The sequence below is a fragment of the Carya illinoinensis genome, chromosome 2 (assembly GCF_018687715.1).
Source record: "Carya illinoinensis cultivar Pawnee chromosome 2, C.illinoinensisPawnee_v1, whole genome shotgun sequence".
NCBI classification, from domain to species: Eukaryota; Viridiplantae; Streptophyta; class Magnoliopsida; order Fagales; family Juglandaceae; genus Carya; species Carya illinoinensis.
Window position 1 is genome coordinate 36,235,646 of NC_056753.1, and position 15,928 is coordinate 36,251,573.

General features: G+C 36.9%; 1 protein-coding gene across 1 annotated transcript; it reads left to right on the forward strand.

The window, feature by feature from the left end:
- The first annotated feature begins 2,107 nt into the window (after window positions 1–2,107).
- LOC122301447 (cucumisin-like) lies at window positions 2,108–6,113 on the forward strand. The gene is made up of 10 exons (XM_043112817.1): window positions 2,108–2,269; window positions 2,435–2,523; window positions 2,629–2,723; window positions 2,857–3,103; window positions 3,277–3,793; window positions 3,925–4,028; window positions 4,335–4,547; window positions 4,645–4,756; window positions 5,015–5,231; window positions 5,370–6,113. Exons 1-10 carry the CDS (start codon window positions 2,168–2,170, stop codon window positions 5,891–5,893), a joined length of 2,220 nt encoding a protein of 739 aa, XP_042968751.1. The 5' UTR covers window positions 2,108–2,167; the 3' UTR covers window positions 5,894–6,113.
- Window positions 6,114–15,928: the final 9,815 nt, after the last annotated feature.

The following is a 15,928-nucleotide window of genomic DNA, read 5'->3' on the forward strand; positions in this document are numbered from 1 at the left end:
TTCTCCAGTGTTTGTAATTACGAAGCGCATTGAAAGTCAAAATCCAAACCAAGGGGAAGCTTCTGCAATGTATATTGGAATAGAAGAAGCACAGGAAAATCAAGTCAAAAAACTTGTTATTGCAGTGGATTCACTTGTAGTAAAGCAAGCAGTGAAAGATTCTGAAATGCTCAGACTGGATCATACAGCCCATAATCGAAGACATTAGAAATACTCTGCAGTTCTTTGAGAGGTGGAAAACCAGAAAAACATATTGAGATCTGAATCGATGCACACATTCCGTTACGTAGTGAGCAGCGTCCAAAAATCTAAATGGATGCATACCCCCAACCTCATTCCACCATACCTTTTAGACTTCTCAGCAGAAAGGACCCTCCCCTTTAATCTATAATATGTAATTTGCATTAATAGTTGCTCTTATGTTAAAAAAAAAAAGGTTTGGTGATTTGATGTTTGATGAACATTAATTGGAGATAATCCATAATTTAAATATAGTGCTAATTTTACATAATAGCCATGCATATTTTTATTCTTTTATTTTTATTTATTTTTTAAGTAAGGATTGGTACTCCAACTATTTATAGCTTTTGTTGTTATAGGGCCGCGATGAATTAGTGTCACTTTGATAAACTTGTGATCAATGGATGCTGATATCCGTGGCATTATGCAAACCCTGTGATTGAAGACCATTCAACAACCAGGTCATATACATATTGGTTGTATTATTGAAACGGATTAAGAAATATCCTACTAACCTCGATACAGGTAATTAGCTTTTCGATTAATCTTGCTTTCCTCAAAAAGCAACAAAAGATTGATTACAAAAAAACAAAAGAAAAAGATTGATTTGCAGTGGAAAGCCTTTCACGCATATAAATTGTTTGCAACTTTGCAAACACGTGCAAAAGAAGCCCTAATCTGATTCGACATTACCTTTCTTTTCAGTATATTTATCTTCACACACTAATCATGTTTTTTCTTTAATCTAATTTTACGAATTCTATTTATCTCTAAGATCGCTTGGAATATGCTCAATCTCATACCCTCATACCTCATGATAGATAATGATAGGGCCTATTTGTGGTTGCGGTAGTAGTCTTAAAAGTACATTCAACTCTAAATACACCCCCAGCATCTCTTCCCACACGAATATTTGACCAAATGGACATTTCATTCAGCTAGGTTTGCTAATTCAAGGAGCAAAGGCAGGAGATCCAAAAGGTATTATATAAAAGTGAAAAAAGAAAGTGAAGATTCAAGAACTCACCATAGGTAGGATGCCCAAATGCCTCAACTTGGTCATATTGCAGAGTTTGGACATCCTACCAGACATTACAGCAAACCTATTATTCAGAAATATCATATTATTAAAAGTACATTTAACAAAATAATAGACAATGCCCGAAATCATCTTTCAGAAGAATCTATTTTGGCTTTTATCATCCTATGAGATAAATACCAATGCCCGAAATCAAACTTTGAAAACAAACGACATCATCACCAAAAAATGCCACCCACAATACTAGTGATAAGCTAATGCTTTTTGATGTTACAATTTGGGATTCCATTCTACCATCAATGCAATTCAGCTCAAATTTAAGACATGCAAGACATAATTGGTGTTAGTGTCACTCCCAAAATAAAGGCACAGAAATTAAAATTAGAATCATTTAGATTCAACATATATCTTGATGATATGTTCATTTACTTTTTCTGATCAGAAAGTGACCTGCCTCCTCATTGATGCAACCATGAGAATTGAGATACGAAGTAACGAGTCTCCTTCAAAATTAGAAAGAATATTGATGCACATGATTCATCCACAATTTGAATTGGGATTTATTGTCAGAAGTGCAGACAGAGAGGACGATGGTTTGCAGGTTCTATACATGCAACTTATATAATTGAAACTAAAGTGGGACCATATGCCTTACAGAGCTGAACTATCACGTGAAGCTCAATCTTGGCAGCTGATAGAGCAAACCAAACACACCACAAGATGATGGTGGCATATTCATAATTCATCTTCCCAATGGACCATGTCTAGTTGCCCACCATCCGCATCCATTACCTTACAATTCTCATCCATTGTGTATAAATAGGACAATTCTAAGGATACATTCCCTATTAAATATGCCCCAAGTTAATTCATAGCAAATCCCCCTCAATGGCTTGTAAAACAACTACTAGTACTCTTTCTTGGCTTCTCCTCTTCAGCCTCGCTTTCACACTGCATGTTCGTCACTCAGCTTCTCAGACTGACCGAAAGGTACTAGATCGTATATGCATGTCTGCTTGTTCGTCACACACATACATATTAATATATAGCCGACCTTCTAATTACCAACTTAATTATAAACTGCCTTTTATTTTCAATTCTCGTATGGGAAAATTTAAGTGAGTTCATTTTCTTCCTGTGAAATTGTGCATGAAGGTATATATTGTGTATATGGGCGAGAGGCAGGGGGACGAGGACACCACCTCATCTCTTCACACAAGCATGCTGCAAGAAGTCATTGGCAGGTTCTAAATTAAAGCGGCGTGAATTACATATAGATTGTGATTGAAATGTGCCCAGATCACCTAGTTTAATCTGAACTAAGCTTATAATAATGCATGGCCTGGCAGTTCTGCTGGACCGGAATCTCTGCTCTACAGCTACAAGAGGAGTTTCAGTGGATTTGCGGCGAAGCTAACCGAGCAAGAAGCTCAACAAGTGGCTGGTCGGTGTACCATTAATATATTATTAATCTTTCCTCTCTCCATCCCCCAAAATAAATAATTAAATAAAATCGATCCATGCATGTTCTCCATATCACGATGTTCTTATACGTACAATATTGAATATATATGCAGGAATGGATGGTGTAGTGTCCGTGTTTCCCAGCGAAAATAAAAAGCTGCATACGACGAGGTCATGGGACTTCCTTGGCTTTCCGCAGCAAGTTAAAAGAAGAAGAACTGTTGAAAGCAACATCATTGTAGGGGTGTTAGACTCTGGAATTTGGCCCGAGTCTGATAGCTTTAATGATAAAGGATTTGGTCCACCACCTAGCAAATGGAAGGGGGCCTGTCAAACCTCAGCCAACTTCACTTGCAATAAGTACTACTATATATATCATGATCTGGCTTTACAATCGCATTTTTTTGCTTGGGATTAAGATTAACATGATCTAGATCTCTTATCTAAACTCGGAAAGAAAAGGTTATAATTAAGCGTCAATAACACATATATATTAATGCTGTCGTGACTTGTCACACTACTTGTACATGCAGTAAAATCATTGGAGCACAATACTACAAGCGCGAAGGATTAATTGGGAAAGAAGAAATTAGATCCCCGAGAGATGTATCAGGGCATGGGACACATACAGCATCAACAGCTGCTGGAAACCTAGTTAGCGAGGCAAGCCTGCGGGGTTATGGGTTGGGAACAGCACGAGGAGGGGTTCCATCGGCACGCATTGCTGTGTACAAAGTATGTTGGGGTACGGAATCGTGTTCTGGTCATGACATACTTGCAGCATTCGATGATGCCATCGCTGATGGCGTCGACATTATCTCCGCTTCTCTCGGTGGAAACACTCCTCGGTTCTATTTTGACGACCCAATTTCCATCGGTTCCTTTCATGCTATGAGAAATGGAATATTGACATCAACTTCTGCCGGTAACGAGGGTCCAAATTCAGGAACAGTAACCAGCGTTTCCCCCTGGTCTCTCTCTGTGGCTTCAAGCACTATAGATCGAATGTTCCTCACTGAGGTCAAATTGGGTAACAACAAGATCTATCAGGTAATATAATTATTAATGAAAACTCGAGATAGTCAGGCCCCTTGAATATCCTCTTGATCTGCTGTATAATGTAGATGCAAGAAATTAAAACTACAAAATAATTTTGAGAATTTTCTCTTATCATGATGTAGGGATTCTCAATTAATATATTTGACCTAAAGAATCAAATGTATCCAATAATTTATGGTGGAGATGCACCAAACACCACAGCAGGCTTCAACGGGTCCTCCTCCGGGTATCTATAATTATTATTTATTTATTTTTTTGATGTACATACAGAGACCATTTGCGTGTCCTTGCAAGAATGAAAAATCTATCAAATTACTAGCAGTACTAATGGCTAGAAGGACGCTCCCCCAGTCCCGCGCGTTTATTTAAAAAAATATCCTACTGCAAATTATATATATTTTTCTTTTAGATATATTTTTTAATAGTTTAAGTATTTAAAAAAAAAATACTAAGATATTAATAGCTAATTTTTTAATTATTAAATAAAAAAATACATGAACAGACTATCATATTTTTCCTTGCAAAAATGCAGGAATTGCATGCCATATTCGCTTGCTCGTAACTTGGTGAAGGGTAAAATTGTACTGTGTGACGTCCCTAGTCTAGGGTCATTTATAGCTGGCGCAGTTGGTAGTGTGATGGGAGGCCGACCCCGACACAGTTTTGCTGACGACTTTCCCTTGCCTGCATCTTTGCTCGACTCCAAGGATGCCAAAAACATTCGCGCATACGTAAGATCCACAAGGTATGTCTGCTTAATTACAAAATTATGAATAAGTACTTTCGTACGTAAAACATTATCAATTGATTCAAGCGATCGAACATATATACACAATTTACAGGAACCCAACTGCGACTATCCTCAAGAGCAATGAGCGTAAAGATACATCATCCCCATACATATGCTACAGCTCATCAAGGGGTCCAAACCTAATTTCACCCACCATTCTCAAGGTAATTTAAATTGATAATCACCTAAAGAAAAAACTTGAAAAGTCCTTTCTAAAAAATTAGAGCATACCTAAGATATTCCACACTAGAAATTAGCTAGCTCACATTTTCATGGTAATCTTATATTTTATTTCAAATGGACTATTTGGAGCTTACACATCTCGATAATATTTGACATTGGCCTCGTTCATTATAAGTTACTCATTAAATGATTTTCAAATCTTTTTTTTTTTCTAAAATAAAAAACTCTGGTGTACGTAGCCGGATTTAGCTGCTCCTGGAGTTCACATTCTAGCAGCATGGCCTCCAATCGCCCCAATTTCCGAATATGAAGGCGATAAAAGAGTACAGTATTCGTACAACATGCAAACAGGGACATCAATGGCTTGCCCACATGCAACAGGGGCAGCTGCCTACATCAAATCCTTCCACCCTACTTGGTCACCTGCAGCTATCATGTCTGCTCTTATCACTACTGGTAATATCAATACCAATCATGTTCTAATTAATAATGTTGTTCCCAAAATCTCGATGATGATTCAATGCATATAATATAAGTACATAACCATGCATGACAAACTCACTCCCCATTTTGTGTATTGCTTGCTGCATGTAGCTACACCCATGAGCACTGAGAAGGAGCCCGATGCTGAATTTGCATATGGTGCAGGCAATATAAATCCTATCAAGGCTCCATATCCTGGTTTGATATATGATATTAATCCACTCGACTACATCAAATTTTTATGTCGCGAAGGATATACCACCAAGTTATTGCAGATAATTACTGGAGACATTAATGATCGCTGTTCTAAAGTCTCTAATGGAACAATTTTCGATTTAAACTATCCTACTTTTGCTCTGCCCACGTCTCCCTCCAAATTTATCCATCATGTTTTCTATCGAACGGTCACCAATGTTGGATCGCCCACATCATCATATAAAGCTGTTGTGACCGCTCCGCGTGGACTTAAAATCAAAGTCAAGCCAAGCGTGTTGTTATTCAAAATGTTTGGACAAAAGCTATCTTTTGAGCTCACGATCAAAGGAAGAATAGAAAAACGCATAGCCTCAGCTTCTCTAATATGGTCTGACGGTAAGTTCCAAGTGAGGAGCCCCATTATTGTGTTTGTTCCATGATGATATTAATCCACATATGACACAATATCATGTATTATGTATTAAGTTTAAGTGAAATCAGCTGCATGTGGAGGAATATGCACGGAAGAATATGATGAAGGTCGGGTGGTAATGTGTGTAGCACGGTAAAATAAAGTGTGAATTTAAGCCTTCATGACTGCCATACAGTTTTGAAGTGCATTGTATGTAGTGTGCTAAATAAATCTCCATCTTTCTAATATATAATCCAATGCTAGCTAGCTAGCTGTATCCTACTTTATTTTTAGTTGAGTTCTTCTATACAACCTCCTCCTGTAGCTCAACCTCCGCACTCCAGTCGACGTGGCTGTTTTTTTTTTTTTTTTTTAATTTGAAAACGTGCATTTTTGTCCTTCTTGGTTGATTTCAAATTCTCACCCCCCACCCCGCGTGCTGTTTCACTTTTTCATTCCCTTCCCCCGCATTCTCTCCCCAACTCCCTCCGCTCATCTCCTTTCGCCGACCTGACCATCTGCCGGCACCATGTGGCTTCATCACTCCGAAACTGTGTGGCTCCATCATTCCGGCACCGTGTAAGAAAATTCCTCTGGGTTCACTATTCCGTACAAGGTTCGCGGTGGCAAGGTGGTCCAGATCTATCGTCGGACGTGGGTCATACACATTGAGCGTATCACTCGCGAGAAGGTGAACGGGTCCACTGTCAACATCGGCATTAATCCATCCAAGGTGGTAATCACCAAACTCTGCCTCGACAAGGACCGTAAGTCCCCCCTCGACCGTCGATAATTCAATATATCAAGGAAACATTTTTCTGGGACCGTCGATACCCACTGCCCAGCTCATCGTCTCTTCCGCCCAGCATTGTTCTTTGCTTGGTGCTTTGCCGACAAGGGTAAGAAATTAAAGAAATGATTTTTATTTTTCTCTTTTCATTTTGTCTCTCCTTTTCTAGCATATTGTTTTTGTATTTAATGGATATTTGAGTTTGTGTTTGTTTTTTGATCTGTGTTTTGTATGGTTTTTGGTTGATTTGTGAGTGTCTCCGACTGGCGTTAAAAGTGAGCAATTCTTGCATTCGTTTTAAAGGTGGGTGGGTGTTCCTTTTTTCGCTTGTCCAGCACTACGTATGTAAGCATATACGTCTAAAAAGGAGTGAGCTTGTTGAAAAGATGCTCACAAAGGAACTATTGAGAGGGTTCAAGGAAGGGAATTGGGCGCAAAAGTGACTCTAAAGTGAATCAACCTTCATTTAAATCCTTTTTTTAATTTCCTAGCTGTTCTCTTTTGCTTTGCTATTTAAGCTCCAAGTGCTATACATGATCAAAGTGGAATATTTCCAATTTCTATGGGGTTTTTGGTTGATCTGTGATTTTTGTTCATTATCTATTTATGGGCTTTTTGTGTTCTGTTTTAGTTTTGTGGGGGTTTTGATTGGGTTGATTTAGATGTGTTCTGAATAAGTTGATAGCTTTATTCTTTTACCTCCTTATGTTATTTTCCTTTTCTTCTACCGTGGACTAATCACCGGTTCACACAATCAAAAAGACATTCCTAAGAAGCAGATTTACAAAGCTGTCTTAGGAAATATTTGTCTATGCTTGCGTAAATATCGCTATGTCTAGTTACTAATTAACTGAGCAAGTGTAAATATTGCTATCATTATTACCTTCAAGGTTACTATTGTTGTTTTCTTGTATTTTAATATCACCATTCTCTATGTAAGAAGATCTACTCACCATTTCTTAATAAAAATGAATGTGTAAATATTTGGTCAAAGAACTTCATCTCTAATCCCAATCCTGTTGCTAAATGAGTCATTCCTACAACAACAGTCTGATTTTGGCTGACTCTTGAAAAGGTCACTAGTGACATTGGACACTTTATCCAAAATTATATTTGCATTGCAATTGCTATTGTTACTCACCCACACATGCTTGCATTTCAGATTGTGCAAAATCTTGATTTGCCTAATGTCGGCTTGTTGAACAATGCAACTTCCTTATAAAAAAAAAAAATCCCACCAGCCAATTTTAATTATGGAAATTGAACTAGTTCAAATCTTGTGGAGTCAAACTGATGTTTTGTTAGGATATTGTGTATCTTTTATGGTAGTTGAGTTAAAAGCCACATCCCAAGGAATGCAATAAATTGGAGTGCTTTTGCTTCCATTGGCTTGATTTTAGTTTAAAATAAATATAAAAACATGCTTGCATGTAGAGATCATATCTGTACTTAATTGATGATGTTCAGTTTCATTTCACATGCTTTTGTTTCTTCTAATTGATGATAGGCGAAGGGGAAGATGGAAGGCCACTCATGCCTTCGATATCGATTTCGCCGAATTAGATACACATTGTTAGTTTGAAAATGTTATTAATGTTTTACATTGCAACATTAAGTTAATGCATTTTTTACACTTTGTTATAGGAATGAATGATGGCTTCGTGTCCATCATGAATGTAGATGATGAGTGCAGAGTCAAGAATGCATTATGGGCTAACACATGTATCCCCAAGTGATGACCATGTGACTGTATTCTTGCACCATTTGGAGGACTTTGATGTCTTTGTTTTAATTTATGTGGCCTCAAAGAGTCATTCATGGAGTTGAAAATTGATGAAAACAATAGAGTACAGGTGTTCTAAAAGTATAATGACTGATTATATTGACACTCCCAATTAGAAGTTACCATTGATTAATTATGAAATGCCCCGAGCTTCGTTCACATTGCAATAACAAATTTCCCATATCTTGCTCGTATTGGGTTCTTTGCATTGTTTGTTTGTAACATGTAAGGAGGGAAAAATTGCCAACATATATGCACATATGGGACATTCTTGAAGAATTTCTATTTGGCTATTTTAAATGTTTTGGGTTTGAAAGATTAGCATATTTTGTATTGTTTTCGATCTATTAATATGTGACTTGTCGATTTTGCAGGTTGGGTATGGTTAATTTTTTTGGTATTACTTATATCCACTTGTTGGTTCAAAGAAAAATGTTAGTCATTTGATGTTGTAATAGAATTAACTATGTACGTAGAAGTTCACATATTAGTGATTTATTGTGAACTATTTAATGTGTATGCAGAAGTGGTAATTTAATCCAGTTGTTGAAAGAAGGTATTGAGGTCTCTAGTAAATGTACATACACTTGAGGTGGACCATTTTTAAGTTACACATTTAATATCTTAAGAATTCTGGCCATTCTTGCATATTTTTGTCATCGATGCTTCACCTGAGAGTACATCATGCACAATCCTGAGACACATAGCAGCCCAATATGACCTGCAGTGTCATTTCATATACCATTCACAAAAGAAACAAAAATACAATGATGCCTAAAGTATACACTGAGTGTCCAGGATCAAGTCATCATTTCATTTAGCATCCAATATCCAAAAGCACTAAACATAAATTATAAGAAATTAAAATCAGCGTGAGATTAAAAACTAAAAAACTTAGAATCATAAACCCGATCCAAAGGTACCAAATACGATACAAACAAACTTATTTCTACTCATCGATTCTATTCATTATTTCATTGTTGACACTCATTGCTCCAATATGCCATCCCTATGCACTGCAACATGATAGTGAGGATAATTTCCAGCCCAGCTTCTACTGTCCAAATTAAAATTTTCAAAATCTGTAGAAAAACTGGAGCAGTCAAGACCTGGTTCCAGGAAGGAAACAAAATTGTTCAGAACCTACACTCAATATCTAATAACTCAATTAGCATATGATTTTCTCCAAGCAAATAGATAAGAATTAAAATATTACAAAAATAAGCCCAAAAATATTAATAAGAACATAACATATAGTGTTAAGGAAACACATTTTTGGAGTAGCAGTAGAGATACAACAAATACTTCACAACGAATGTTTTCCTCATTTTACACGCATTGCTTTTAGTAAAGGCAGAAAGGACGACATTCCAAGATGCCTTAGGCATTTCCACTTAAAATCTTCACTTCAGCAAGTATCATTCATAAGTTAATAAGATTAATTGCATCATGAGTTAATAAAATTAATAAAATGAATACAAACTACCTATTCTAAAGTTAATAAAATTAATTGCTTTTGGTATGGCCTGAGCACTATCCATCCAAAATCTCATAAAAAAACAGAGCAGAAGAAAAACAATTTGTCATGTGCTCTTGCTAGCTATTTAGTGGACATAGATATTCCATGCTATTTAATTGATGGCTAAATTAAATTGATATCGATTGACATTAGAATTTTCTTTAATGGTTTCAGCTTTCATATCAAAGGTAATTAATGAGAAGATATATGGTTTTAAGGCAAAAACAAGGGGCTTCCTTCCTTCAGGGCTATCTTACATATATATATATGTGTGTGTGTGTGTGTGTTTTGGACAATCTCTAATATCTTCCTTTTTTCAAAATCAGCACTAATTAATCAATGCTCAATTCAAAGTTTACAATCTAAAATATGCATCTCTTTCTATCGCTTAAAAATGTCATCGTACAGATGTATTAGCTCCATTGTAGGGAACATAAGCTGATAGTCCAAGCAGTTAATATATTACAAAAGAACAAAACCATAAATTGCAGGAAATCTTGGGACACATCGGGGAATAACCATTCTTGACAAGGAAAATCCAAGATTCGTCAATAAACATATCAATTTCATAGAAGATTAATCATACAAGCTAGACTGTAAGGCAACTTGACTTCGAGTTGGTTCCTTATTTGTGAACTAATCAGAAAGGCATATATGTAGAATATTCCCATTTTACAAAAACAAAATGGAAAAAAAAAAAAAGAAAAAAGAAAAAAAGAAAAAAATCCTTAAGAGTCCATATACCCAGAAGTGAAACCGATAAAATAAGTCAATCCAAACAGCTGCTAAAGATTGATTTGCAAAAGTGATAGTCCCTCACCACCATCGAGAAAGACAACCACCACTGCAAAATCGTTTTTGTAGAAAAAGTATCTGTTACAAATAGAAACAAGAAAACAAACACCCAAATCTTTGGGCTTTACCCCATATAAAGGAAATTAATTTGACGAACTTCTTACTGCAAAAATATACAACACATACATACACAAAGAAACACATTTCTATAAAACACATTTCTATATGACAGAGTGGCCAATTTCAATGCGATAAAAGGTGATAATCATCGAGGATTATACAAAAATGGTTAATTTGAATGCAATAGATGGAAATGATGGAAGAAGGTGTACATAAACGAATGCATGTGTGTGAGATTATACCTAGCAAGGCAAAGAAGCTCGGGCTACAAGAAGCTCTTTTTCTTCTTAGAGGTCAAGGCATACCCGACGACGAGATCGTGCGATTGTGAGTGAGAGAACCCGATGCCGATCGAATAGGTCTGCGAATAGAAGCTATCGACTGCCTTCCTCTCCTCCTCCTTTGGTTGGATTTCACCATTCAGCCTCATACCCACAGGAAAGAAAAAGAAACCCTAACTTCAGAGATGAAACTGGGAATTTGTATATCTTATCTAATCTAACACAGAGCAGAGACATGGACGTGAGAGAGAGTAGTTAGTGGGGTTGCTGAACACACTCGCATTGTGAAGGGGTGAGGGGCGAGGGAGAAGAGTCAGAGACTCTGGTGCTTGGGATGGAGTGCGAGCAGAGGGTCAAGCCGGCAAAAGAAGGGGTGAGAGAGAAGAAGAAGGAGAGTCGAGTGAGAGGGAGGAGGAGGGACGTGAGAGGGAAACGGCATTTTGGTCTGAGGGCATTGTGAAAGGGAAGAGGGAGGATCGTGAGAGGGAAGAGTGAGGTCTGAGCGGCGTGCGATTTGAATTTTGTTAAACCCGATGCAAAATTGAGTTAAACCGTGATGTTGGCTCCGGATCGGGTTCACCACGTCAGGAGTGCGGCGTGCGTTTTAAAAACCGGGGGATGGATAGATTAATTGTTTTTAGTTAATTATTCGTCAGCGGTGGAACCAACAACTTCATTGACGAAAGTACTCTTATTTGCCCACCACTACATGTTCCAATTATATATTTCTAATCATGAAAATATCACTACAATAGTTTGTATCTTTTGGAACAAAAATTTGTCCCAAAAAGATACTATCTTGTCCCAAATGAGTTTTTAAGATGAAAAAAAGCTTCACAAATTCGTCCCAATATCACTTTCTTGGAAGAGTTTTTGAAACGTCCTAAAAAAATATTTTTTGGGATAAAATAGGAGGAAACAGTTTGAATACGTTCGATCGGGGGGTTTTTTTAGGATAATTTTATTTCATCCTAGATAATTGGTCAAATGATAAAATTTACCCATTCAAACGAAGTCAAGGTTCAATTGGGTAGATTTATTTTTTCGATAGAATAAATTTGGTTCAAACGAATGTACGTTCCAACGTCATACATTGTTTGAATGTTAATAGTTGAAAGTTCAAACATATGTAGTTGACAATTTGAACATCAATATTGTGTGCAAAAGGTTTACAATTCAAATTCGTTCAAACACTTAACGTATTCTTCGAATGGTTATGCAACGTTCAAATGTGTTGATTACACCATTCAAATGGTTGGCAATTATTCGCTATTCGAACATTTTTTGTTTTCTTTTTTGCGTTCGAATGGTATAATATTTTTTCAACCCATTAATAGAAAGCAGAAATCACATAATTAACAACTTAAAATACATTATTACACATGTTCATCAAACATAAAAGTAGTCTCATAAATGTAAACAAACTAAATAAAACAACAATTATCATAATACAAAAGCTGACAGTCGACCCAAATATTCCATTCAAACGACATTCGTCAACATTTTAGCATGAAATATGATTTTCATCCCTAAAAAACATATTTTAGGAGGATTTTTATTTCATCCCAAAAACAAAAATTTGTTGCTGTTAAATATTATATAAACAATATCTGCTTTCAACTAATTTATTAAGTCCCACAAACTGAATGACTGTATATATATGGCATTTATCATCATAATGCTGAGTCCCAAGGATCTTGTACACGGTCTAGCTTGAGGATGAGCCCAGCAATTTGTCTATTGATGACGTGTTTCGGACACCGATCATCGGGCTTAATCGATCACCTGCAACAGAAAGAAGATGAGGGCTTAGAATTGATGAAACATCTCTTATGCCTAAGTTACTTTGTTGATCCTTAGAGGAAATTTTGTATCTCCCATAATGTAAGAAAAACATTCTAACCTGAAGTTCAGCTTTTATACCCCCTACCGAGGTGGTCCTTTGTATCCTATGCTAGAGGTGCCCATCTTTTGTACAAGGTACCACGTTGTCGCTTTTAATGTGGTGTGACTCTTGCGGATTGTGTTCCTTGTGGTAGGTTGGTTAGTGCGGCTACCTTATATCCATTCTATGAGGAACAAGGAGTATTGTCGTACTCTTTGTCCACATTCTGCATCTGGTCATTAAATGCAGTTTGGCCCTGCTGCTACATGCATGTGCAAGGTCATGTTAGAGTAGTTGACATCCCATCATTTCACGTCAATCGTCTTCCCGCGTTGGCCTTGGGTTTCTTTCGTTTTATCCTGACTCATGGTTTGACTATGTTTTGGTCGCTAGTAGGGGTGTAAGCCAGTCGGTCCAAATCGGACTGAACTTTAGACTAGTCAGTCTCGGTCCCATAAATTGTGGCCGAGACCATTCGGTCCGATCCTGGGATCTATAAAGTTTGAATCGGACTGGACTGAATGGACCGAACTCCTATATATATTTTTAAAATATTTTTAATAATTTAATATATTATTTTTATTTAGTAATTATATAAGTTAATGATGTAATTTTCATCTAACTTATTATCATTAACCATATAAAATATTTTTTTAATGAGTTAGTTATATAATCTACATTTATAATTTACTTAATTTTAATTTAGTAATTTAAATAATTTTTTTGTTAATTTATTTTTAAAATAATTAAAAAATAATTAGACTGAACCGATAGCTACTGTTTCTGAAAAAATGATGGACCCATCACCCCTCGAATCGGACCAATTTACACCCCTAGTTGCTGGTTTCTTGGGTACGAGTTAGGCCCAGTTTGATAAGAGGAGTGCGAACATCTCTTCCACTGCCCGACCCAAATTGCTCGGGTCGGGTGGGAAAAGATAAAAATAAATTATATAAGTACTCTGCCTTCGAGCAAGCTTTCCATACTCTATCCACTGCTGCATGCATCAGTCAATATTGCGGTCCTTAAATCGTCGTGATCATTGATATCCAATAATTGTTATATATATATGCATGGATTGTTTGCATCTCATTTAGGCAATTTTTCATGCATGGCCAAGGCTTCCACTCTTTAGACTTAAAAAGTTAATCGAATAAGATCGAATAACTTTTTTGGATTTAAAGAGCAACATTTAGTGGTAGTTTTTGACTTTAGTTTCTAAGTCCTTCATCTTGAATTTCATTTACCAGTGATAGGGATGAAAAGTACTAAAGAACTGGAATAAAATGGACAAACAAAGTACCAATTTTCCATTAATGTAGTGTTTGGTAAGAATGATCTAAAAGAATAAAACGGAAAATTAATTTGCATCATGTTCTAAGAGTTTCGTCTGTCAATTAATTAAGCAGGATAGGGTCCTCGATCATGTCAGCTTTGTCCCCACAATAGCCACTAATTAAGTTACTCCGCATGCAAACATGAGAAGCCACTTTAAAAATGAATATATCTATAAAATGCAAGCATACGTCTTTTGATTAGGCATTAGAGTTGGATGAAGCCTGCGCGCCTTCTGGAAATGTTTACACTTCTTAAAGAAAGATCCCGAAAATTCAAGTTAGTCTCACTTGGGATACTGACAGGCCGAAACACTAATATATATTATGATATATATTATAGAATTGGAGTTACAAAAATATTTTTAATAATTTGATAATTAAAAGCGCAATCAGAAAAATTCAGTCACAGAAACAAATTGAACGCCATCAATTTTACTGGATGAAGAGTTTTAATTTATTTATTTTTTTAAAAATCAAACATAAATTAATGGTGACAATGACACCATTAATAAATTTGATATCAATCAGAAATTAAACACGCAAGAGGAGCCGAAGTAGTCTCTCATGCATCTTCCTTTGATCTATATTTCCAGAAAATAGTTTTGAGTACTGCAAAGCTCTTTCTTTGGAAATTAGCCCCTCCCTCTCTAGAAACTTAATAGAGATGGAAAACGCGTGGCTCAGCTACCATTTCAATTTGTTCTAGAAGCCCTCCCAAAACATTCAAAGATAATGACCCATTTTGCACACCGGCCCCGGCCTGTAGGATCAATAATGTACTTCAAGATTTAAAATCCTATGGGAAGTTTTCTCATGCCTTTATAGCTCTTTCAAAACACTTATATACCTCTTTTTGCGTTTAACTTCTTTATAGATTTATTTTGGAAATTAATTAATGTTATGAGTGGAGACAAAAACAGTGAACAGTGAAACTTGCACCGTTTATTTCTTTAGCATATTAGGCGCCGCTTGCAGACACGCACAGTGTCTGCAGCAAGTGAAGCCTCAAACCGTTCCGTAAAATGCTGCACCGAAAAAACATTGTAGGCTGCTCTCTCTTATAAATAGGAGAGAGCTCAATTGTGGATGTGTAGACTGAGTGCAGCAGAGAAGTGCATCAGAGTGGGTGAGAGAGAGATTTCTGTAAAAATTATTTTTATAGTGAAATTACAGCAGCTGTGGACGTAGGCAATTGCCGAACCACGTTAAATTTCATCCCTCCTTTATTTAGAATCGTCTCTGTGTCAGAAAAGCTCCCAACAACTGGTATCAGAGCACTGGTTTGAGCTGTTCGAAAATTCAAGTTGTTCAAAATCAATTTTTGACAACTCCACGGTGTTCCTCGTGTCGAGACGAATCCGTTGCCGCAAACGGAATCAAAAACGGAGGTCGGAAGAGCCCACACGCGCCCCTAGAAGATCGGCGCATGCATCTGCTGCAACCCACGCTCCCCCACACGCTCCGGAGGTTGAAGACGCGTGCACCACACGCGCCCTCACGCGCTCCAGAGGTTGAAGACGCGTGAAGGACACGCGCCCACGCGCCTTAGAGAG

Excerpts from the sequence above, each read along its gene's own strand:
- LOC122301447 (XM_043112817.1), top strand. The coding sequence starts at position 2,168 with ATGGCTTGTAAAACAACTACTAGTACTCTTTCTTGGCTTCTCCTCTTC. Across the intron at positions 2,270-2,434 it reads CTTCTCAGACTGACCGAAAG|GTATATATTGTGTATATGGG; the intron begins GTACTAGATCGT and ends TTGTGCATGAAG. Across the intron at positions 2,524-2,628 it reads CTGCAAGAAGTCATTGGCAG|TTCTGCTGGACCGGAATCTC; the intron begins GTTCTAAATTAA and ends ATGGCCTGGCAG.